Here is a 25,296-nt window from a genome sequence, read left to right as displayed (position 1 = left end):
CAGTCCATAGCCCTGGTGGCTGAGGCTCATAGGACAGAGATTTTGGCTTACCCCAGTGGGAAAGTTAGGAGCGCAGCCTGCAGAATGACATGAGTCAGTCCAAGGTCTGGGTGCACTGCATTGCTGTGATCTCATGCTCACTCTCACCAGCTTGTGAGCTGGGCCCTGAGACCTGCCTTAATGGCTCATGGCTCCCTGGCTTGAGTGGTCCATTTTGCAGGAAGGAACCATGCAGTGATGGCAAGTGGGGGCCCAGGAAGTACACTGAGCCCTCTCCCACTAACATGCATTTGGCTCTTACTGTGCTTCTGTGAGACTATGCAGTTAGCCTCTTAGACAGCAGAGAGCAGAACCTCAGAGCTACACTGCAGCCCCTCCTGGGGTCTGTGCTGTGTGAGTGTGCAAGCCAGGACCCAGCTCTCCTCATTTTCTCCAGACCACACTTCCCTCTTGGGTCTTCTGGGCAGGCCCATGCTCCCTGACAGATAACCCTTGGCATGGAAGGGAATGTGCATTTTCCTCTCTCATTCTTTTGAGTGAGAAGTTAGAGGGAGTAACTGTTGATTTCCTACCATCTGGGTGTCACGCTCTGGGGAACTTGATATTTGGTGTGTTCATCAAGTTGTACTTTTCTGTTTCTAGATGATGGATCTTGATGTCCTTCTATGAAGCAATGCCACGTGGTCCAAAGGCAAACATGTATGGTAAGCCACTTGTCAAACTGACTCGAGCAGTAGCCCGGGTCTTCAAGCGTGGGCAGGAGATGGTGTACTTGGCTGAGATGGACACTTTTGAGAGGGTTCTCTTTACAAGGCTCATGGCTCTGTTAGCTCTCCTAACTTGTGAAGGCTGGTCCTTTCTAAGACCAGTAGGGCTTATGGTATGTGGAACCCCATAAGGACAAACCTGAAAGTCCCTTGTTTCTGTTTAACCTAAAGCACAGTGGGAGCTCTATCTTGAGCTGGGCTAGTGTCATTCAAACTCAGCTGCAGGGCATTCTGTTGTAGCCTCTTCCATTCCCAACATGTTCCCCTGTACTTAAGGGTAGGTGGTCACTTGATACTGTGGAGAAAGCTTGAGACAGAAACAGCAGACCTTGGTAGCTGAAGGGAGGGAAAGTCAGGCTGAGACTTCAAGCTCTGTTCATTGTTCTGGACAGCATCGGTCTTCACAGAGTCTCTGGTCTTCTAGCAGAGGCTGTGCTGTGGGAGTTGATAGATTGAAGATTCTGTGAGACTTGCCAGTAGAAGAGTGCTAGAGAGCAGTAAGAAACTCGTAAACGCATTATTCTATGACTACAGTTAGGCTGTCTGTAATGCAGCCCGTTTGGTAAAAGAGCATCCTTGGGTACATCATGCAGAGTGTGGGGAGGAGGAAGACAGGAGGAGGTCTCAGACATCCTAGCCCAATTCCACCCGTCATGAGACACTGCTCTCAACATCTCGCCAGGGTCAGGTCCTGCTCTCTTCCCATAGGCACAGTCTCCCCATCATCACCCTCTAGACTTTTACCAGCATTTGCTCCCATGTTGCAGGGCTACTGCCATCATAGGAATCCAGGGCCCAGAGGCGGCTCTGCTTTGGGGAATCAGGTGAGGTGCAACCCAGGACCAAGAAGCATACCCTCACCAATGACATCATGACAGCAAGAGAGCACAGCCCTCGCCATGGTGCCAGGGCCCGTGCAATGCAGCGGGCTTCTACCATTGATGTGGCGGCCGACATGGTGGGCCTCTCTCTGGCAGGTGAGCCTGCCACGCTTACACTAGTCATCTGGTCATGAACATAAAGCATGCAAGCTCCGTGCTGTAACAGGGTTAAAGGGTCAGGGGAGGGCAACCAAGCCTTGTGTGAACCATTCTGGTTGAAGTAGGACTCCAGGATAGCTAGTGCTCCTGGAACTGGGAACTAGTCTGGTGAAACTGAAGATCTTGTTTTTTCTAGCTCTGGTGGGCATCCTCGCCTTGCCTTCCAGTAGGCAGAATGGAAAGAGGTCTGAGGTTCTTTTTTCAGAATCTCTAAACTGTTTCAAAGTTTATAAACCATCTACTGTAATATTTTTGGGTGGCCTGTGGGAGCTAGTATTTCTTGTTTCTATGTTTTGTACAAAAATACAATTTAAATTCTGTGGAAGATTTATTTTGGGTGACTTTTTCTGTCATTTCTCTTCTACCAGGAAATATCCAAGACCCAGATGAGCCCATTTTAGAGTTCAGCTTAGGTAGGTACTTCTCTCTTGGTAGTTACTGCTAGTCTGTTTCTAAGAGCCGACTATCACTGCCACTGCTGTTTCTATGCAGCATCTCAGAGGCTGCTTCTCATAACCAACTACTCCAGCATGACTGAGCTGCCTGTGATGGAGATCGGAGCTGTGTTCAGGGGGGACCGTTATGAATAAAGTTGCAGTCGACACATGGATGCCAATCTTTTTATGGAGGCAAATGTCTATGTTAAGAATGGACTGTGTGGAAGGCTGTGTGGTGCACACATAGCAGGCTAAGTGAGCTCTGTGTAGGCTCTGCGTGGCTGGCCATGCTCTCACATCTGCTACAGAGTTACTTGTCTCTTTGGAGGGAGGGGCAGTGTCACTGGGTGGGGTATACCTGGCAGAAGGAAGATGAGGGCAAAGGAGGGAAGAAGCCAGAGTTCGGGCTCAGGTTCCCTTTGCCTCTAGGGATGTGGAGGAAGTGTCCCCATCTCAGCACTGGAGTGGCTATATTGATATAGAAACCCATTGAGCTATACACTTAAAATGTGTGTGTGTCTTAAGAAATTTATATCTCAAAAGTGACTTAGAATAAAACCAGAGAAGTGAAAGATCAGCAGCCCACAGCCCACATGGCACACCTACAGCATGAAGCAGGGGAACCTGGATGAGACAGGTGTCACAGGAGTGGAAGAAAGCACCAAAGAAATCGTGACCTACACCGCTAAGAAGGAAGGGTGTGCCTGAGTGTGTCTCTAACAGCACTGCTTGTAAGAAGCAGCTGAAGAACAAAGGACAGTCTTGAAGTTTAAAACCTAACAGATGAAATTTACAAATTCAGTAAGGCCTGGACGATATCCAAGAAATTGTCTTGGCAAGCAACATAGGAAACAGGAGAGAGCTGGACAGTCTAGGATGCCATCATTTAAAAGAGAAAATGGAAAAATGAACACAAAGAGGAAGTTTAAAAATAATACAAGAAATCCTGTAGACCTGAAGGTGGGAGTCAAGTTTAAAAATACCTCTCAAGGCATCATGTTTTCCACCACATCTGGCAAGTGCCTGCCTGCCCTTTTCTTAAGCTCCCCCTTCCAGAGCTCTGATTAAACCTGGCTTGGTGACCTTGATAACCTCCTGGGACTCAGAAACTATTTTTTCCTTCCCCCCTTTCTTTCTTCCTTCCTTCCTTTCCTTTCCTTTCCTTTCCTTCCTTCCTTTCTTTCTTTCTTTCTTTCTTTCTTTCTTTCTTTCTTTCTTTCTTTCTTTCTTTCTTTCCATTCTTCAGACTAAATAATCTTAGCTGGCATCTCCCAAGTATGCCAACTCTTTCTTTGTCTACCCAGAGTTGAGCTCTCTTAATGATTTTTTCAGTTTCGTTATTGTGCTTTTGAATATTCTCCACATTTCTAGGTTTATGATTTCAGTTCCTTCACTGATAATTTCTATTTAACAAGACATTTTCCTCATATTTTACCTAGTTTTTTAGTAAGTCAGATATCAGTGTCCCCTCAGGGGCAGGTACTGTTGACTTTTTTTAGGTTTTAAATTCATCTATGTGTGAGCAGGATTTCTCCTGTGTGGGTTTTTTTTTTTTTTTTTTTTTTTTTCATGTTTTGTAAATTGTGGTTAAAGATGAGACATTTTGAACAATGTGATATAGTGACTTTGGAAATCACATTCTCCCTTTCGTCAGAGTTTTCTGTTGCTGCCATTCTTGTTACTGCTGTTGCCAATGGCTCAGGAACAGCCTCTGTCATGTGTGGCTACTGGGTACCTGCTTGCTGCTTGGTAGTCGGGTTAAGTTGGATATCCTTATATCCCCAATATATCCCTCTGTGTGTGTGTGTGTGTGTGTGTGTGTGTGTGTGTGTGTGTGTTTACACAAATGCTGACCTCTTGGGACCATATGAGGTTTCTGCCAGCAAGTACTTCTTGGCATCAGCAATAGTGTCTGGGTTTGGTGTCTGCAGATGGGATGGATCCCTAGGTAGAACACTCTCTAGATGGCCTTTTCTTCTGTCTCTGCTCTATTTTTTTGTCCCTGCATTTCCTATGGACAGGAACAATTCTGGGTGATGAGTGGGTGGCTCCATCCCTCAACTGAGGGCCTTGTCTATCTACTGGTGGTAGTCTCTTCAGGTTCCATTGCCCCTCTGTTGGGTATTTGGCTAAAGTCATCCCATTGGGTCCTGGGAGCTTCTCCCATCCCTGGCTCCTGGGACTTTCTAGTGTTTCTCCCCAGTTCCCCCCCCCCCAAATGCTACATATTTCTATTTATTCTTCTGGCCCTCTGGACTTCTTTCCTGTCTCTTCCATACTTAACCTTCCACCCTTTCCCTCCCCCTTCCCTCTCCCACCTAAGACCTTTCCTCCCTCTATCTCCCATGATTATTTTGTTTCCCCTTTAAGTGGTATTGAAGCATCCACACTTTGGCCTTCCTTCTTGTTAAGCTTCACATGGTCTGTGAGTTGTAGCATGGGTATTCTGAACCTTTGGGCTAATATCCAACGGAGGCAGAGCTGACACATGAGGCAAACAAGAAGCGGACAGAAAAGCTTAACAGACAAGGAACACTTGAAAGAGAAGCAGGGCCGTAATGACAGGACCAGGGCCTCTCAGTGCTCCGACATTCATGGAAGCCAGCACATGCAGAGGGAAGCATAAGAACCAAATGAGCTTTATAGAATTGGAACACAGAGTGGGTTACCTCACTCAGGATGATATTTTCTAGTTCTATCTATTTGCTTGCAGAATTCATTAATTCATTGTTTTTAATAGCTGAGTAGTATTCCATTGTGTAAATATACCATATTTTTTTTTTGTATCTATCCTTCCATTGAAGGACATTTGGGTTGTTTCCAGCTTTTGGCTATCATAAATAAGACTGCTATGAATATAGTGGAGCATATGTCCTTGTTATATGTTAGAGTATCTTTTAGGTATATACCCAGTAGTGGTATATCTGGGTCTTCAGTAGAACTATTTCCAATTTTTTGAGGAACTGCATGGTATTGGTACAGAGACAGATAGGTTGACCTTTGGAATAGAATTGAAGACCCAGAAATAAGCTTACATACTTATAGACACTTGATCTTTGACAAAGAAGCAAAAAACATGCCATGGAAAAAAGAAAGCATATCTTCAATAAATGGTGCTAGTCCAACCGGCAATATGTATGTAGAAAATTGAAAATAGACCCATATTTATCACCTTGCACAAAGATCAAGTCCAAGTGGATCAAGGACCTCAACATAAAACCAGATACACTGAATTGAATAGAAGAGAAAGTGGGGAATAGCCTTGAATGTATTGGTACAGGGGGAGATTTCCTAAGCAGAACTCGAGTGGCTCAGGCTCTAAGATCAACAATGAATAAATGGGACCTCATGAAACTGAAAAGCTTCTGTAAGGCAAAAGACACAGTCAGTAGGACAAATTGGCAACTCACAGGTTGGGAAAAAAATTTCACCAACTCCACATCTGATAAAGGGCTAATATCCAAAATATATAAAGAACTCAAGGAGCTAACCTCCAAAAAACTGAAAACCCAATTTAAAAATGGGGTACAGAGCAAAACAGAGAATTTTTAACTGAGGAATATCGAATAGCTGAGAAGCACTTAAAGAAATGTTCAGCATCCTTAGTCATTAGGGAAATGCATATTAAATGACCCTGAGATTCCACCTCACACCAGTCAGAATGGCTAAGATCAAAAACTCAGGGTCCAGCATATGCTGGTGAGGATGTGGAGAAAGAGGCACACTTCTCCATTGCTGGTAGGACTGCAAGCTGGTACAACCACTCTGGAAATCAATCTGGCGGGTTCTCAAAACTTTGGAATTAGTTCAGTAGTGCTTTCTTACAATACTGCAGCCAACGGAGGCAGAGCTGACACATGAGGCAAACAAGAAGCGGACAGAAAAGCTTAACAGACAAGGAACACTTGAAAGAGAAGCAGGGCCGTAATGACAGGACCAGGGCCTCTCAGTGCTCCGACATTCATGGAAGCCAGCACATGCAGAGGGCAGCATAAGAACCAAATGAGCTTTATAGAATTGGAACACAGAATAAATGAAGCTGAAAGTGTGTGGATGCATTTGTAGAAAAGCCAGTTTGACACAACTGAGGAGAAATCAGTGATTCCAGGCAAAGGCCAAAATGAAACTTCCAAACTGAAGATGGAGAGATGAAGCATTAGAAAAGGGATGGTATTAAAAACCATAGCAGCAGCTGGGCATGGTGGACACACCGTTAATCCTAGCACTTGGGAAGGAGAGCTAGGCCAGTCTCTAAGTTCAAGGCCTCCTTAGTCTCTGAAGTCAGTTCCAGCCAGCCAGGGCTGTTCTCAAAAACAAGCTAATGATCCCACAAAACCTACAGTAAGCATGTTTAGTCTCTATTTGTATTTTTTTAAAGAAGGTTTTAGTATTTATAGTTGAGCATTTCTCCCAATCTAATAAAGCAAAACTGAAGATACATGATTCTAGGTACATCATAATAGAACTATTGAAGGCCAATCTTGGAGAAATTGTAAGAGCTACACTTAAGCATGTGTGCGTGTACACACGCGCACCCACAAGCACACACACACAGATAGAGAGAGACAACAATAATTAGACTGACTGTCAGTTTTATAGCAGGAAAAAATAGAAACCCTGAAATGATATATTTAGAGGTCTTGGAGAAAATAACTACCTGGAGAAAACACCCTTCAATCATTCAGGTGCAGTGAGATATTTTTAAGCTGTACAGACTGAAGGGATATGTCAGCCGCTACCTAGTCTTGCAGTATCAACAGTGCTGCGGACAGAGATTCACACTAGACAGGCTTGAGAATGTGCAGCCAGGGGGCCCGTGCGACAGCTTTGTGAACAGTGTCTCTAACGTGGTCCATGCACACGCATGTGATAGGGGGGAGATGGCTGATAGGACAGGATGAATGCAGTCACTATATGACTAGAACCAAAAAGGGTGGTTGGGCTTTGGGCATTATGTCAGTAACTTTTCTATGGCTGTGGTAAGCACCATGACCAAGGCAGCTTACAGAAGGAGGGGGGTAGGAGTCTGCGATGGTGAGAATGCAAGGTGGCAAGCAACAGCCGTCTCAGCTGGAGCGTGAGCTGAGGGCTTGAATCTGGGTCCTCAAGCCCACAGCAGAAAGAGCAGCTAGCAGCAGGGAGAGGCCTTGAGCATCAAGGCCCACTCCTAGTGGTGTACTTCCTCCAATAGGGCCACAGCTCCTAAACCTCCTGACAGTGTCACCAGCCTAGAACCAGATGTGCAGATGTCTGAGACGATGGAGGGGGTGCTTCAGGGGACAGTGATCATGAGGAATTAATTAACTTTAATTGAAGTTACTTGGAACACACCAAGGCATTAGTCCTCTCTTCTCTAATCTACAGTGTGTTGCTCCTCCCTGTTCTCTGTCTGTCTAATTCTTTCAGGGTCCCCCCCACCCCCGTTTCTTCCTGTCCTCCTCACTGTTGTCCTTTCATCCCGCTCTCTGCATGGAGCTTACCTGCTGTGGCTGTGAGAATGCAGTCTGGAGGGAGAGTTGATGCTGTGTGTCTGATGATGATGAAAATACAGGTAGTACGGTAGCTGCCGCTTTAACCGTCACAAGTGCACACGGTGGTGTTAGGTGCATTTGCACAGCTGTACAGCCATCACTACCATCTGTCAACAGGACTCTTGTCTTAAAAAACTAGAGATTTAATAAAGTTTAGTGCCCTTCTTATTTTTGAAGATATTTTATGTGCATCTATAAGTGCCTACATATATTATATTGTATTATATTATATTTATTATATGTAACTATGCTGTTATACTCTGAATCAGAAGGCCACCCTAGCACTGGTGATGGAAGAGGGAAGAGAATGAGAAGACAGATTTTTAAAATCCCCTGTCCTACTGACAGTGTGACCATGGTGTCTCTGGGAGTGTTACTTTAGGCTTTCTTTTGGGTTTGTATTGAGCAATGAGCTAACTAGAACGCCATCTAAACAACTTCCTTTTCCTCCATCTTGATTTTGTAGCTTGCAGCGAGCTGCACACTCCATCGCTAGATCGAAAACCAAATAGTTTTGTGGCTGTGAGTGTCACCACCCCTCCGCAGGCATTCTGGACTAAGCATGCGCAGACAGAGATCATCGAGGTGGGTGCTGCTTGTCCCTCTCTGTCAGGGAGGCCTCCTGCTCACAGGCATCTGTGGCCCCAGCGGAAGGGCCACTCAGTTCTTGGGCAGCTGTGGCTTGGGTTCCATTTTTAGTTCATTTATTCTTTTTGTCACAGTCCTGAGGTGGCCCTCCATCTGCTACATCCTGCCTGAGCTTTGATGGACTATTGGTTAAGGAGGGTCCTATAAGATTGATTGACTTTTAAGAGTCGAGGTGTAGCTCTCCCTTGTCACTCCAGTTACTGCTATGATTAGAGAATTCTGCTCATCCGCCAGTGCTTGGGAGGTGTTTACTGCTAGGCTGGGGCACGTCTGTATTCTTTATTAACTTTTATTTTTGCATTTTTTGTGTTCTGTATTGTGTGCTTTTAAAAATAATTTATACACCTGCTCGACAGACAGGGGGCCACCAAAGCTGAATTCCAGACCTGTAGCCTGCTTTAACGGATTCCCAGAGGTGGGGGTTGGGGTGTGGTAGGCTCATAGACCCCCTAGGAGGGGCTTTCCAGCAGTCACTGAGAGACTAGACCTAGAGCTGCTGAGAAGAGCACAGTGGAACTCTTGAGGCAGAGCTGCCAGAAAACAGGCTCCTGCCAGCTAGAAACTAGACCCGGTCCTGAAAGAGGACAGCTCTTGAAAGGTCAGCTTTAATTATTCCAAACACGGGATTCTAGAGATAATTGTGAACCCATCCATTACCTCCTTCATCTGCCTTTGCACACACCTGAAAGGAACACACCCAAGTAACACTCTAAGATACAGGACACAGAAACTGCACCGTGAGAATGCCACGGATGTTGAACGCACACTCATTTCAGGGAGCGAGTCCTCTGCACAGCCTCTGCAGGGGCCTGCTTGTCCTGTCAGATAGGCAATGATCTTGCTGGGATAGATTTTCCTCTTTGGAGATCAGAGTTCTTTGGTCATGTCTGGTGCTGCCATTAGTATTTGTGTTGCACAAACAATAAAAATGTTAATTTCCTCATTCTGAAAATATTAGGACAGTTAAAAACAATTCCTTAAACTCCAACCCTTGTGCTCTGTTCTAGGGAACCAACAACCCTATCTTTCTAAGCAGCATTGCCTTCTTTCAAGACTCCCTTATCAACCAGATGACCCAGATTAAGCTGTCTGTATACGATGTCAAAGACAGATCTCAGGGAACAGTTAAGTAACACGCAGTCGGTGAACAGTCTCCCTCCACTTAGAGTTATGTAACAGTCCAAGCAGGACTGAGTTCACTACTGGCTTATAAATTAACCCGTGTGGAGACACACTCGTCTCTGGGAATTTTCTTCCAGCTATTGTCATGGGTTCACAAGGTGAGGGTTGTGGGGAGATGTTATAGGAACCACCAACTTCCCTGGGTTGTGGTGCATGGGTCAGAGGGACACCAAGTGTCCTTCTATTGATCTTCCTGTCTCCCCCAGATGTACTTACTGGGCTCTGGAACATTCGTGGTCAAAGATCTGCTCCAGGACAGGCATCACAGATTGCATCTGACACTGAGGTCGGTGTTGGCTTTATTCCTTTGAAAGGGTCTAAAGGTTTGCCCCTCCATTCTCCCAGGGACGGTCTATGGGAGGTAGTAGTGCCTGCTGAGGGAAGGTAAGATGGACCCCTCAGTGTGTCAGAAGGCCCGTCAGGATGCTGCCTTTCTTGCTGCTCCCAGGACCCTGGAGACCCAGGATGGCTGAGCTTTGCCTTAAAAAGAAAAGCAGCTGAGCCAATCCAGTGCTTGTTAAGGCGTGATGCTTGTTGCAGGTCTGCGGAGAGTGACCGAGTCGGTAACATAACTGTGATTGGCTGGCAGATGGAAGAAAAGTCAGACCAACAGCCCCCTGTGACCCGGTCTCTGGACACTGTCAACGGAAGGGTGAGTGGGCACCTTTCTCGTCTCCCTCAGAGGGGTAGGAGCATTGATGATCTTCATGCACATCTGTCTCAGTGAAGGGCAGGGCCTGCTGCCTGACATTGCCTTCCGTGGGACTCTCAGGGCTTTCTTGGGTGTGATGCCAAGAGGAACGGAAGGGCTCCTGCTCTGACATACAAAGCATTGCTGACTTGGAACTGGTCTCTGCTTCCTGAGCCACACTGGCAGCACAGAATTGAGAACAGAGTATCTTTGCTAGTGTGCATGGGGCAGAGCGGGAAGGTGTGGGCAAAGAAGTAATGGAGACCTATGCCTTCCATCACAGCCAGTGACTGACTTTCCTAGTCACCGTTACACTCCCTCCCTCCCTATCTCTTGTCTCCTCATGATCCACACAGTCTTTCCCCCAGACAGTTACCAAAGGAGAATTCCAACTTCAGAACCAACACTGTTGAAGAAGCACTATAAAACGATACCTCAGGTCACCCAAAGTATGTTCAGAGTATTTGCACTGAGGATGTTCTTGGTGGCCTCTGCCCTTCTGTTTTATTTATATACCACAACCCTGACACCCGTCTGTGCAGCATGGGGAAGGACACCGGTGTGTGTGCTAGGTAGCTGTGCACTGTTGACCAGCCCAGCGAGTTCAGCTGCCTGGGCGTGTGAGACACTCAGGCCCATTTCTGCAGCCTCGATGGAGTCTCCACACCCAGTGTTCTTGACTGTTTCCGTAATTCTTGTCAGATGGTTCTGCCTGTTGATGAGAGCTTGACCGAGGCCTTGGGAATCCGATCCAAATATGCTTCTTTGCGAAAGGACAGCTTACTGAAAGCAGGTAAGCAGCCTCCTCTCATCTGACTGGCCACCCTTTGCTCCCACCCACTTTGATTGCCACACACATGCCCCAGATGGCACCTGTCTGCTGTTATTCGTCAGTATGGCATTTTCTGCAGGATGAGAGCCGGAAATCCCTCGAGGAAGGGGCTCCATTTTACTCTTATTTGACACTTGCTTTAGTGACTGACAGTGTTCCTGTCCCTGCTCCTTGCTGATCAGAGATACTACTATCCTCTGACAGCGAGTGTCAGGTACTGCTTGCAGGGCTTGCTTTATGTGAGTTTTCGGTTTTGAGTTTTCTTGTTGCTGTTTGCTTGCTTATTAGTTCTCTAGGGAAAACAGGTCTGTAGAGTCACTGAGGGCCCAAGCAGGAGCAGTGCAGGTGGGTCTGCAGCTATTTCACCCACGGCTTGTCTTTGTCTTCTTGCATTCTCACCTCAGTGTTCGGTGGTGCCATCTGCCGCATGTACCGCTTCCCAACCACTGACGGCAATCACCTGCGGATCCTGGAGCAGATGGCGGAGAGCGTGCTCTCCCTGCACGTGCCTCGGCAGTTTGTGAAGCTGCTGCTGGAAGAAGACGCAGCCAGGTGAGGCCAAGTGGATGGACACTCACCACCCATGAGCATGTGCCTTCGACAGGCCAAGTGCAGACCCAGGCTCTCCCATTGCTGGCCCGTGGCCCCAGCTGTCTGAAGCCTCAGTTTGCTCCTCTGTCTGTGCTTAGAGCCCCAGAGACTTGGCTAATGTCAGCCTATCTTCCCTTCCTTCTCTCTCTTTTCCTTATCATCCATCTTGTTTGAAACCACAGAGATGAGAGCTCAGAGGATGACCCTGCAGGGTCCTCCCCTCCCACAGAGCAAAGCTTTCATCCCGAGGCGTATTTTCTCAGTTCCAAGTAAGGGTGAGACTATTTTCTGTCTGTCTCAGACTGTGACCTCCACAGCTTTTTCTAAATCAGCATTAGTGATTAACATTATGTGTGTTACTGCTTCCAAGAGCCCCTTCATTGGGAGAGCGCCTTAGAGCCAGCTAAGGTGTTGGCAGCAACTGTACGTGCAGGGCTGACACCCAGTGTGGGCAGCAAGGGTGCTCAGATGGGAGACAGGGCTCTCCTAGAAGTGTGAGACTGTCACTGTGTCCTTGTCACGGAAAGGGAGTTGTTGGGATGATGGTGGGGAGGTGAGTGTTTTCTCACATCTCCTGTCCTTCTGTTCTGGAGTAATGCATCATCCTGCAGAGAACTGGACCAGTGCCTGAGTGACATTTCCAAGGTCACCAGGCAGAGCTCCTCCTCAGCTGCTTCTTGGTTCCCCACATTCGGTGCTGGCCTTGAGCATTTGCCTCGGCTCTCGTAGTTTCTCCGTGTGCTTCCCATGTGCTCAGTGATCTCTCCCATCATCCTGTGAGGATGGCAGTGACACTGCTGGCCTGGTCATAGCTGCAGGGAGGTGAGCCAGCCCTGCAGCCTGATGTGTGTGTTTTGTTTGCAGAGTATGTGAGTTGGAAGAGTTGGGGGAGCTGTCGCCTTGCTGGGAGAGCCTCCGGCGCCAGATTGTCACCCAGTATCAGACTATCATCCTCACCTACCAGGAGAATCTGACTGACCTCCATCAGTATAAAGGTGGGTCGTCCCAGGTACCTGAATCTCCCACATCCTAACCAGGCACTGAAGGCCTGGGGTGCTCGACGACTCTCTGATTATCTTGAGTGGGATTTTAAAAATAGATGCTCATGTAGGTGTGAATTCTTTTAACTCTGGGGTTTTCAGATCTTAATTGAAACGGTAAATCAGTGAATTGCAAGAAGTCTTTCTCTGGTATTATCTCCTAAAACAACCCCTGTGAAATGAAGTTGCAGTGAAGCAGTTTCAGGTTACCATGTGGCCATGTGGGTTCTTCATCTTGGCCTTACACCATTGAAAACCACAAGGATATGGACTGTTTGCCTGAAGCAAGGCAGTTTTCTAGTTTAAATATTCAGTGTCGTTTTAAAGAATGTGTAAGCTGTCAGAGCGCAGCTCGGTATTTTAAACTCACGAGAAAGTGAGGTTTAGACACCTCAACTTTGTTTCTCCTTACTTACTTTTCCTTTTCCCAGGCTGGAGTCTGGGGGTCAAGCCCAGGGCTCAGTGCATGCTAGGAGAGCACCCTTCTAGAAGATGATATTTGATTTTCAAACTATGTAATTTTTTTTAACCCATTTTCTTTCTCTTCCAAATGGGATAAATTTTTTGTTTGTTTTAGTTTTTGAAAGTACTTTTTTTTTATAACTTATTTATTTTGTAAAGATTTATTTTTGAGACTATAGTATAATTACATTTCTTCTTTCCCTTCCCTCCTTTTTTTGTTTTTGTTTGTTGGTTTGCTTGTTTTTCTTTTTTGCTTTATGTATGAGTGTTCTGTCTTTCTACATGTCTGCATGGCAGAAGAGGGCATCAGATCCCATTACAGATGGTTCTGAGTCACCACTTAGATCCTGGGAATTGAACTCAGGACCTCTGGAAGAGCAACTAGTGTTCTTAACCACTGAGCCATGTCTCTAGCCCCACTTCTTTCTTTCAAAGTCGTCTTTACCTTTGGTCTCTTTCCTTCTATATACTGCTTTGTCGGTTTGAGGGAAATCATGAACCCTTACCATGATTTTCACACACAATATAGGAACTTGTTCATAAACTTAGCAAGACAGTGGCATGTGGAACTACTCCAAGCAAGTCCAAATGCATCACTTAGAAAGATGGCAGCATTTGCCTGAGTGGTTGAGGCATCGGCCCATGCTGGATAAATGTTCATGAGAGAGCTTGGAACCCCTGCAAACCTGAGTTTTCTAGGATAGAGCTTTTCAAATGTCAAAAGCATCCACTGTTCTGAGACTCTCAGCTAAACACTGGCCTTGGCTGTATTTCTTACAGTGTCCAAGACAGGTGCACTGCAGGTCTGAGAGCCACAGTGTGGCTTCCAGCCTCCTGTATGCAGAACACAGTGACTGTCTGCCTTAGAGCCATTGGTTACTCTCCTGTTGACACTTTCACCTCATTTAGTTCTGGAGTCTGATTCTAGAAATGAGGTTGTAGCTGCTGATTACATCGTCTGACTCTCTAGGCCCTAGCGTCTGTGAGGGAACTTACTGAAATGGATTGAAGAGGGCAGGCAGTGCCATAGAGCCTGACCCAAGGTCTTCATTTCAGATTGAGAGGTGCTGTTTCAGGAAGGCCATTTTCAAGGCTCTGGGATGGTAGCAGTCTGTAGAGCTGGCAGACAGTCTGAAATGGCCCACTGGCTTTCTGTGGTGGTGGTACCAAACCACCTACAATCACATCTGTGTAGCATGACTTTCTGAACTGAGTTACAGGAGGAGGGGCCTCACCAGTACTCCAGCCTTCTAAAAGCATTCAGAGTCAGTCCCCTGGCTGCAAGCTACCCTCCAACCTACTGTTCCAAATGACGGTTCAGAATCTTCCAGGCCTCTGTTGAGCTAGGCCTGCTTCCTGCAGCCGCTCCTCTAGGTGCTTTCCTACTTGCACATGGTGCATGATGACGGGCCTGTTTTCTTGTTTCATTTCTTAGGTCCTTCGTTTAAAGCAAGCAGTTTAAAAGCAGATAAAAAATTAGAATTTGTTCCCACAAACCTGCACATACAACGGATGCGAGTTCAAGACGAGGGAGGCTCAGGTACTTGCTTTTCTTTCTCACCTCAATGTTGGGTTATGCTCTGCTTCTTTCTTTCTATATAGAGTTGCCTTATATCTGGCTCATTTTTCCTATATTCTGGGCAGCAAGAGACACCCCGCCCCCCGTCCCTCTCTCCTTTTTCCAACCCCCAAGGACCTTTGAAAATTTTCGGTTACAAAGTCCAAACACTTTTCTTAGATCTCTTCAGCTTCCTTTTGTTTTATGGCAGAAAGTTGCCGATCAGTGACCCTTTCCCAAGAGGGGGGAAGTGAGCATTTAGCCTCTCTACCTTTCCACTTTCTTACTGAATAGTTAGCGTTGGGTCCAGCCAGCCCTCTTTCGGCCTCTGGATGTAGTATTAGAGAGCCAGAGGCTGTTTGTACATGGTCTGTCAGTCCCACAATGCTCTGCATGCTGCCATAGCTAGCTGGTCTGTAAGCCTGACCCCAGAGTAATGGAGGGAAGCTTTCTGTTGCTCAGATCAGAACTACGATGTCGTCACTATTGGAGCCCCAGCAGCACACTGCCAAGGTTTTAAGTCAGGAGGTCTTCGAAAAAAGCTGCACAAGTTTGAAGAGGCCAAGAAGCAGTAAGTGAAGGAGGGTATCTGTGGTCCTTGTACAGCTGTGTCTGATGTCTGTGAGTTGAAAATGAGAATCCAAACAGAACTGCAAAAGCATCCAGCCATCTGATCTGCTTCTGCGTGGCTGGAGGAGCTGCCTCAGGGACCCTGTGCTGCTCTGTGTGCGTGTGGCTGAGGGGAGGCAATGGTGAGGCACCACCATAGTCCAGTCTTTCCAGGGAGTGGCAGTCTCCCAGAGAGCCGCCTCTGGGAGCTGCTTCAGGCAGCCGCCTGTGTACAGTGCCGGCTAGCTCAGCATTCTCTGCACTCTCTGGTCATTTGGTGGAGCACCAGCCTGACAAGGATATACTCTCAAGGATCATTTTTACAGTTCCTAAAGCCCCCGGCACTCTGTGTCCTTTCCTAAAGGACAGCCAGCAGTGGCAAGTGTTCCCACGACTAAAAGGATCTAGAGGGCTGTATAGTTCTGTCCTGCCAGGAAACCGCCAGGGAGACAGGGTGTGGAAAGGCCTCCCAGTTGAAGCATTCCTTGGATAGCTATCATCCAGAATGTCACCTGGCAAAATGTAAATGTGATCAGAGGGTGTGAGTGTAAAACTGAGCAGGGTGACAGCATTGTGAGGTCCTTGGGCAGAGTGTGCAGTGGGGAAGCACCAGAAAGGAGACTGTGCCCAGAGTCTGATTGACTCTGTGTTTAATGCACATGTGTAAGGTGAGAAAGCAAGAACAGAGCAGCTCACTAATCCCAGAAAGGGCAAGGCAGCAGGTGGGTTAGCACAGAGCCGTCAGGTGTGAGGGGATAAGATCAAGTGTTACCGGGAGGCCTCAGCAAGATGTACTGTTGATCTGAGAGTAAAATGCTTTCAGAGGTAGGAAGCAAAGATCCAGGTAGTCCTGGTGACTCCCATATGGTAACAGGTAGAAGCAAGTAGAGGAGGGTCCTAGAACAAGTGGGTGTTGATTGGTCATTGTCTAGTTCTGCTGCCGTGGCCAGAGTGAGGGTATGGCACCACTGCATCAGGATGCTGGACAGACAGTGGCCCATGAGGAGCCTGTGTAGTCAGGAAGGCAGATCAGAGTGCCACTAATGTCAGCAGTGCCAGAGATGGAGTAGGGAGCAAGAAATGACATTCTCAGAGAGCTTGCCCTTCCAGTGTGTGTCACCTAGCCTGGATATGAGAAGGAGAAGCAAGGAAAGGCTGGGCTCAGCAAAGCCATTTTAGCATCTTAGTGAGTCTGTCAGCAGCCCTTGATTCCTTCCGATGGAACAGACCAACTGGGTGCTGAGGCTTTCCTCACTGTCCTCATCCACAGCATCCTAGCGAGTAGGAAGAAGAGCAAAGTTTCCATCCCAGTTAGTGTGTGTGGGAAGAGTGAGTGTGTGAGGTGACATAGCTCCCTGACAGAGAAAGTCTATTCCTTCTAGGTGACCAGCCAGGAGGCCACCTGGCTGTCCCTTGTCTCTGAAAGATTGCAGTTTTGATACCAGACAAAGGGTATCAAAATTAGTTTCAGAGATGGTTTTCCTAGTGCCTCTTTGGTCTTTCAGGCATTATCACAGATTTTATTAACGTAGCAGTAATGTTATAAGCCCACCTTTCCAGCATTTTGCACTCTCTGAGCTTTCCTTCACATGCAGACACATGTTCTGTGCCCCAGTGGGATGTCCCTGGGGCTTGAGCACAGGCCGAAGACTCACCCCAGGGAGTAAGCATTTTGGACTCATAAGTTTACTTAGCCCTGTAGTCATGGCCTCAACAAATTACACCCAAGTATTTAGAGAGAGAGAAAAAAAACAGCCTTTAAATTGTGCTTTGCCTGTGGTATTTGCTAATAATCGCTAATGCTTCATTTGGTTTCTTTTTTTTTTTTTTTTTTTTTTTTCTTTTCTTTAGCAGTTTTGAGGAGTGTTGGTGAGTTTTCTGTCTGTGGAGAGAGTGTACGTTGATTCTTGCTGTTTTGTAGAGAAAGCCTGTGCTGTCCTTCATCTGGGGTGGCTCCATCCCCATTGGCAGAGCTCTTCCTTCCAGCTGCAATGTTCTTTGATAATGAATAGCCAGTCTGTAGTCTGCAGCCTCCTTTCCAACCTGACAGCAGTTTCTTTCTGCACTCAGTGGAGACAGGGCCAGTTTGCCTCCTCGAAGGATGCAGAAGAGCCCATTGAGGGCCCTGGGTGCCGGGGTAGCACATCAGCCCCCTGGTACAGTTAGCAGCACACACCTTTACACAGGGCACCATCTTGTCCATCCAATGCCATTTGAGAACTTTTTTGTTGTTGTTGTTGTTAACACATGGTAGGGAAAGCTTTAAAGTACTCCACCTCAGCCATTTTAACATTTTTTTTTTCTTTTGGGACAGGACTTGCTAAGTATCCCCAAGCTGGCCTTGAACTCATCCTGCAGCCAAGGCTTTTCTTAAACTTGTAATCCTCCTGTCTCAGTCCTTAGTAGCCAGGATTACAGATCTGTGTTTGCTCTTCTTTTACAAGAAGTGTGAGGCCTTTGAGTTTTCACTTTCCCTCTGTCTGATGGAGCCAGTTTACATTTTTGTAATACTTATAATTTGTGCTGATCTAAATGATGGTAATGTTAAGGTCAGCTTTGCCTATTGGGTAGCAGAGCAAGAGCTGAGAGACCTTTTTCTCCAGAGAGTTACATGGGAGCCAGAAGCTACCATGTCTGTCTAGGATCTCCTCAGCCCCAAATGAGGAAACTAGCAACTCACCAGGAGGAGGCCCCATGGCCCTATGGGAAATGCTGCTATCTTGATCTAATTAGCCATGAGGTTTTAGGGCTGGGGCTAGACCCTCATTGATGAGCTAAGGCTCTGCTGGAAGTCTGAGTACCCACAGACACACCTAAGAAGAAGCCTTACCAGCTTTCCCTTGAGGAGGTCCCTTCCCTGGAGTCCCGAGGGATGGAAGACAGCATCTGGGAAGGATGCTGCTCCCCTTCCTCCTCCACAGCTGTGATTTAGATGCATCCCCTCAGAATATTATCCCCTTTCCCTCCTTAGGCTTTCTGAAGGGAGGCTCACTCTTTCCCATAGCAGTATGAGTCAGATCCTTAAGGGTCTGAGGGATGAGCAGCGAGTGGAGCATGGAGAGCCAAGGGCCCCACTGCCTCTTGGTAAATTCCAACCAAGGTGCTTCATGTGAACCTTATCTAGAAAGTTCTTCAGGTTTCATCTTAACTGAAGACTCTAGATCTTCCATGCCTCAGAAAGGGCTTGGTTATTCCTATGATTGCACTCTCTTCTCCCAGGATACCATGCTCCTAAGATAGCGGGGAACCTTCCAGCCTGGGAGAAGGGGGCATCCAAATTTCAAAGATTTGATCTTACCCTGGGGTGGTGGACCTGGTTCCATGGGACTGGCAGCTGGCAGCCTTTCTTCTTGTATCCAGAACAAGCGCACATTAGGCATTCTACTCTGATGATCACGTGGCTCTGTGCTTAGCCCATGGCCTCCACTGTGAGTAGGGATGGGTCAGTAGACCTGGGATGGGAGTCTAATATGAAGCCCAAGGATCATACATAGGCCATTGCCTCCTGAGCTGTTGCAGGAAGAGCTAGGAGTCCAGACAATGAGTAGAACAGAGAGGCTCCTTCCACGGAAGCCTGTGTACTGCAAGGCAGCATAGCCTCTGCACCCCACCCCATTATCTTTGTGTGGCTCCTGATTTTGGAATTAAGTACATGCATGTATGTATTCCTGATGTCCCCAAGAGCAGCTCTTTGAACTTGCCAACTTGTACTGCCAATTTCACAATGTTCTTCCATGTGTCAGTCCTGTGGATGCTGCTGAAACAGTGTGTACAACCATGGACATATACAATAGTAGACCTACACACAGCAGATAGTCCATGTACACTCTCAAGGCTGAGAACCGGAAAGAACAGAGTCTGCTTTTTGATTCTTCTTTGAAATGTATTTCCAAGACCTGATTGTCCTAGTGACAGCTATTCGTTTGGGAGAGAGATTGCAGATTGGAAAGTAGCTCCCGCAGGCTGTGCTGTGGAATGATGCTTGTGCTGCCCAGGCTCGGGTGCCGTGTGCTGCATGGGCTTCTGGCAGATCCATCGTGTCCGCTGTGGTGTGTGGGCTTGTGGTGGTGGTGATTCTCTCTGGGGCAGTTGGGTTTGTGGTGTTTGCATGTTTGCCCTGTCGTCCAGAAAGAGAAAGGGCAGTGGTGTTTTCTTCCTGACTTGCTTCTGGGCCTCCCTGGAAAGGTGTCAGGTGACTCTCATCTCCAGCAAGTGGGGTAGGGTGTAATGAGAGTCACCCTCTGCCCTCCACGGTGCCCCTCCTCCCTGGAACTCAAAGCCAGCCCTTCATTTCAGAAGGGAGAACATTCCCTTCCTTATCCTACATCCCAGAATCACCACCTCTGTATTGGTGACTTTTATGTCTCCTCCTTATTTTCTCAAGCATCCTTAGATGGTCTCAAAAACAACTTTATAATGTTTGATTGATTGGGACCTGAGATAAGAGACATAAGCTTATCATTGCTGCCTTAGATGGCCACACGTGCTGGCCCACCTGTGAAGCCAGGGCATATGAAGTTGGCCCCTCACAGGCTCCTGATTACACTGTGCAGCAGCTAGCCTGGTCCTTTGACATCTGGTTCCTAGACATGTCTGCAGTGCTGCAGTGGTGAGGAGGTGGGAAGGAGGGAGGGGCTGTAGTTTCAGAGGCCTTGAGTTGTTGGGCCTGCCTCTGGCTGACTCAGCCTCAGCTTTCTCTAATGCAGTGTCATCAGCATAAGGAAATCCTGAAACAGGAGAAAGGAACCCTTTGTTGGGAACTTGCTCTGGTTAATACGTGCAAGGATAATATGAGGCTGCTCACAGGAAGTCTGAAGGCCCTGTTGGCCAAATGGAGATGCAGACTTTCGGGGGTGGTTTTTGGTTAGTTTAAAATATAAATTACACACGCACACACACACACACACACATATATATATTTGAATGTCTATTAGACTGTGATACTTGATCCCTTCTGGTGTAAGCAGACCTCAGATCTGAAGGACTGATTATTAGTTACTGGATGAAGTTCCTAGGTAAGATCCCAGCATTGGGTAATTATTATAAGTGATATTATTATAAGGTATTTATACACGTGTGCATGTATGTGGTAAATATAAAGACACATACAGGTACAAGTACACATAAAAGTCTTAGTCTTAATACATTTTATACTTCTCCTTAGATAAAAAGGGTCTTCTAAGATTGACCTTTGCCCGTCAGTGACTAAAGTTCTCAAGAAAACCCCTCTATTTTAGGGATAGCTGTGGGTAGATTGGATGATTTGGAGAGCCCCTTAGGACCTGTTGTTCCTTTTAGTACATCTTCTAGCTGCCAGTCCATAATCTACATACCACAGGACATCATCCGAGCCAAGGAGATCATTGCCCAGATCAACACCCTGAAAACCCAAGTTAGCTACTATGCAGAACGACTCTCAAGGGCTGCGAAGGACAGGTCTGCCACTGGCCTTGAGAGGACTCTTGCCATCTTGGCAGACAAGGTAGGAGGGGCTGCCCAGCTGCATGTGGGGTGGAGAGGTCTCTAGGGTTTCTAGAAGCTACTAGACCACCCAGAGCAACCCAGAAGTGCCCAGAACTGTATGGAGAGTGGCATTGTGGTGACTTTGAAGGCTTTTCTTTTAAATCCACAAAGCTACAGGGAAGTCTGTGACTTGCCTGTGGTCAGAGCCCCAGTTGTTGCTAAGGCCAAGGAGTTGATGTGTCTTCCAGCAAGTAAATTTGCATTCATTTTTCTGGGACTCACACAGACTACAGCTTCCTTAGTCAGCACCTATAGAACAATTATTCAGTCATAAGAAATAAGCAATATAACCTTATTGGCTTATATATAATTAATTTTTAAAGTTCTGTTTAGCCATAACTCAATCTTGACTTTAAAAAATCCATAACCATCTCTGCATACTGAGAGAGTGGCTGTGCCGCCTTTGATACATGGTGCTCTTTTCCTTTAGACACATTCGAGTTACACCTCTCCACCCACACCTGCCTTGCTGCTGGGTGCTGTTCCTGCGCAGAATGTGACATAGCCTTCCCATGAGTCTCCATGGTATACAGGCAGACCAGGGCTACTGGGAAAGGAAGGGATAGTTGTTGGCAGTAGAGCTAGGAACAACAGAACTCCTGTTGCAGTCTCTAAGGTGAGACAGACCTGTGATGCCAGGAGTCCAGTCGCTCAGAGCCTGCTGCATAAGAAAAGCTCCAGCAGTCAAACCAAAGTAATGTGTGATTCCCAGGAACAAACCCCAGGGGCTGGGCACAGTGGGCCATGTTGTCAAGGCTGGAAGTGAGCCCCTTTTCCCAGTGATGCCAGGTCGAAGGCAAGCAGAGGCAGAAAATGTCAGATAGGATTCTTCAGTCCCTTCTAATCTCCCCTGACCCCTTCTGGGATAAGCAGGTCTCAATCAGAACCCGTGTCCTCTAGACTTGCAGGAAAGTTCTTACTAAGATTATCCCATGTTGCCTTTGTATTTAGACACCCTTGGGAATGCTCCCCTAGCAGGCTACATGGAACAGGATGAGTGGGGGGACCTAAGCCTTTGCCTCTCTCCTTCTGTAAGGCTTATCACTTACCAGCCCTGGTTTGTGTGAACCTGCAGACTCGGCAGTTGGTGACTGTTTGTGACTGTAAGCTGTTGGCCAATTCCATCCATGGGCTGAATGCAGCACGGCCTGACTACATTGCATCCAAGGCCTCCCCTACCTCGACTGAGGAGGAGCAGGTGATGCTTCGGAATGACCAGGACACCCTCATGGCCAGGTGGACAGGGAGGTCCAGCCGGTCTTCCCTGCAGGTGGACTGGCATGAGGAGGAGTGGGTGAGTCTGCTGTCCCTGCCTAGGGTCCTGCTGCTGAACTATAGAACTGCTGCCTGTGTCTTCCCTTGCAAAGTGCCAGCTCCTATGTTAGCAAGCTCCAGATCTGCTTCCCAGATGGCTCTGGCCACCTGATATTGAGAGGTTGACTGTTTCCAGACCGTAATATGTGTAAACTGAACGTGATTGTGCTGGGAGCCAGGCCTCTCTGCTTACTCAGCCCCCTGCTCATCCTTCACCCTTTAGGACTCTTTGTTGTTTGAATGCAGAGGCTCAGGTGCCCAGGCTGCCACTGCCCCTGACATCATGTCACTTCATGGTTCCAGTGTGGCCCCAGAGCTGGATCCTTGTCTTTTTAGAGTCAAATCCCACATCCTGTTGTTGTTTCTTGGGGCTACTGTTCAGAGGCATCCTGGGAAGCACTGAATTATTAATTGGCAGCAGAGTACTCCACCAGCCCTGGCAGTCTGTGATCTGTCTGGGTTTCTGCAGCTCCTCCCAGCCTGCCCTCTCTCCCTTCAGCTCCTACCCAGCTGTTTCCATTACTGTCCATCAGAAGGAAACCTCGGTGTTTGTGATGGTTGTAGGTAGCCCGCAGTGGAGGAGGCAGGGATGAGCTCTTAGTGCCCTGTGGCCTCAGGTGAGGCCTGTCTAGAAGTCCATCTGTTTCCAGAGTTGGCAGAGGATGTCTGCCAGTCTTTCAGTCAGTGACCACAAGGCTGCAAGCTATAAATCAGAAAAGCATATCTGACTTGAATGGCTGCTTGGGCATCATTGGGCTGGGACTTGGGGAGAGATGGGGTAGAGATGGCTGTGTTCTGTTGTTGGTCTTCTGTTGCACAAGCTGACCCAGACAGTCTTGTTGGTTTGAAGGAGAAAGTGTGGCTGAATGTGGACAAGAGCCTGGAGTGCATCATTCAGCGGGTAGACAAGCTGCTACAGAAGGAGCGTCTACATGGGGAGGGCTGCGAGGACGCTTTCCCCTGTTCAAGCACCTGTTCCAGCAAGAAAGGTAACCGGGACAGCCAAGCCTACTGGATCAGACCGGAGGACCCCTTCTGTGACGCCCCCTCCTCGACATGCCCTTCCTCCATGCCCACTGCTGCATGCCATCCTCATTCAAGCACACGTGCGTATGCATCCACGCTTCCCATGCTGCCTCAACTCGTGCTGCCTCACCTCTGTCTGTGTCTGACTCCATGCGTGCCTTTCCAGTGCACACTGCAGGGAGGGCTGACAAGCAGTGCAGGGTTGGGGGTTGGGGCATGTACTACATACATACATACATACAGCAGATAAGCAGGGTGGGGGCTCCTGTCTTTCTATGCAACTGGAGCTGACTGAATCTGCATCACCACCATGGGCAGATGGCCCCCTCCTGGACTATAGTGCCATGGTGGGAAGTCTTCTCAGGTTTGTAAACTGACCTGAGAAGCTGACAGGGGCTGATGCAGATGTCTTTGTGGTATTACTTCCATTGTGTTGGGATAGGTAGAGTGCTTTTAAAAAAGCACGCTTTGCAGGAACTCTGCTGGCTGAGGGTGCTTGCAGCCCTCAGGCTCTCATTGGCTGGCACTCTTACCCAGCAGAAGCATGGCACCTAGCGTCCTGTAACTCAGTCAGATGGCATATAAGCTAGATTGACTGGTTTGACACCACTCTTATAGGGAGACCTTGAATACAGAGTAGTGCCATGCAACAGCACTTCAGAAAGGACACAGGGCATGGTGAACACGGGCCTCAAAACAGCCGGGATGCTGATGACTGGTGTGTCTAAAACAAGTGGCTGCCTGACCCTCCTCTGTGGTGCCTCTCACTATTTCCTGTACTAGCTAGAGAACACTTGAGTCAGGTCATCTGAGCCCTGCCTCAGCACCCAGCTCCTACCTCCCTCTCAACTCCATGGGGAGTGTCAAGCTAAGTCCAGCCAAAGTGTGCAGGCTGGGCCTTGTGTAATGAGGGATTCTCAGACATCAGCCATCGAGAGCAGTCATGTGTCTTCCTTCATCAGTCTCCTGATAAATCTCATGTGTGACATGTCCTTTGCTTCTCATCTGTCTGCAATGTCCACGTCACCTACTTTCCATCTCGGGGAGTGGGGGTTACAGCTGTCACTTTGCCACGCCTGTGAGGGATTCTTGGAACTAGCTTGTGTTTGCTTTGTTCTCATCTTCCTGTTGTTTAATTTTCTTCTCAAAGTTCATTACTTACTTCTCTTTAATATGAACTTGTTGTAGGTCTAGGCATGTAGTTAGGTGGTAGATCACTTGCCTACCTTGAATGAATGAAGAAGAAATATATATGATTTTTTTTTTTTTTTTGTAACTTAAAAGATTTTCTGAAGATACAGAGGAAAATGGTTAGATATTTAAAATTTAGGAGCTAGTATGTTATGTGATACAGCTGTTTGTCTTTGTGACCCATGTGTCCAGGATGCTTGTCCCAGTTAGGGTTTCTATGGTGGTGACAAAACACCATGACCAAAAGCAACCTGAGGAGGAAAGGGTTATTTCAACTCACAGCTCATTCACCAGGAAAGCCATAGCGGGAACTGGAGACAGGAACCTGGAGGCAGAAACTGATACAGAGGCCACAGAGGAACACTCCTTACTGGCTTGCTCAGCCTGCTTTCTTACATCCGTATCTAGGACCACCTGCACTGGGGTGGCACCAACCACAATGTCTGGGCCCTCCCACATCAATCACTAATTAAGAAAATGCACTACAGGCTTCCTGACAGGCTAGCCTGGTAGGAATATTAATGAATTGTTAACCCAGGATCTATGTAACCCCATCCTCATGTAACCCTAAGATCACCTACTGAATTGTTAAGATGGGATCTATAGATACACCCCAAGCCTCACATACCCCTGAGACCACATGGTGAAATTTGTAAGTGAATGGGGAGAAAGTTCATAGTGGTCACCAAATCTCAAAGGACTCCATGACTTAAGACCAGTAGGAGCCACTGATCTGAGGTTGCCAGAGGAGCCTCATTTCTCCCCTTGGGTTGGAAAGATACCAAACTGAGTAAACTCTCTCAGGAATGGTCCTGCCCTGCTGTTTGAGATCACCACAGGCACTCACAAGGCTC

At 47.5% G+C, this 25,296-nt stretch overlaps 1 protein-coding gene across 14 annotated transcripts in view; it reads left to right on the top strand.

The window, feature by feature from the left end:
• Positions 1-25,296, top strand: part of Inpp4a (inositol polyphosphate-4-phosphatase type I A) — a 126,823-nt gene that overhangs the window by 73,703 nt on the left and 27,824 nt on the right. For 5 of the 14 annotated variants that reach the window (XM_034521185.2, XM_076915046.1, XM_076915049.1 and 2 more), the window contains exons 2-17: positions 643-704; positions 1,535-1,744; positions 2,176-2,220; positions 8,242-8,360; positions 9,431-9,547; positions 9,812-9,891; positions 10,146-10,257; positions 10,999-11,089; positions 11,533-11,680; positions 12,584-12,714; positions 14,657-14,761; positions 15,242-15,350; positions 17,240-17,257; positions 20,687-20,870; positions 21,987-22,205; positions 23,076-23,331. In XM_034521185.2, the coding sequence (XP_034377076.1) occupies positions 1,639-1,744; positions 2,176-2,220; positions 8,242-8,360; positions 9,431-9,547; positions 9,812-9,891; positions 10,146-10,257; positions 10,999-11,089; positions 11,533-11,680; positions 12,584-12,714; positions 14,657-14,761; positions 15,242-15,350; positions 17,240-17,257; positions 20,687-20,870; positions 21,987-22,205; positions 23,076-23,331 (1,840 nt within the window). In that variant the 5' untranslated portion in view covers positions 643-704; positions 1,535-1,638. The remainder of the gene's footprint in view (positions 1-642; positions 705-1,534; positions 1,745-2,175; positions 2,221-8,241; positions 8,361-9,430; positions 9,548-9,811; positions 9,892-10,145; positions 10,258-10,998; positions 11,090-11,532; positions 11,681-12,583; positions 12,715-14,656; positions 14,762-15,241; positions 15,351-17,239; positions 17,258-20,686; positions 20,871-21,986; positions 22,206-23,075; positions 23,332-25,296) is intronic. The other 9 variants (XM_034521192.2, XM_034521189.2, XM_076915052.1 and 6 more) reach the window with 3 other exon arrangements.

The sequence above is a fragment of the Arvicanthis niloticus genome, chromosome 17 (genome assembly GCF_011762505.2).
Source record: "Arvicanthis niloticus isolate mArvNil1 chromosome 17, mArvNil1.pat.X, whole genome shotgun sequence".
In the NCBI taxonomy this organism is placed as follows: Eukaryota; Metazoa; Chordata; class Mammalia; order Rodentia; family Muridae; genus Arvicanthis; species Arvicanthis niloticus.
The sequence above is the reverse complement of the archived record's forward strand: the minus strand, read 5'-3'. Positions and strand labels throughout refer to the sequence as shown.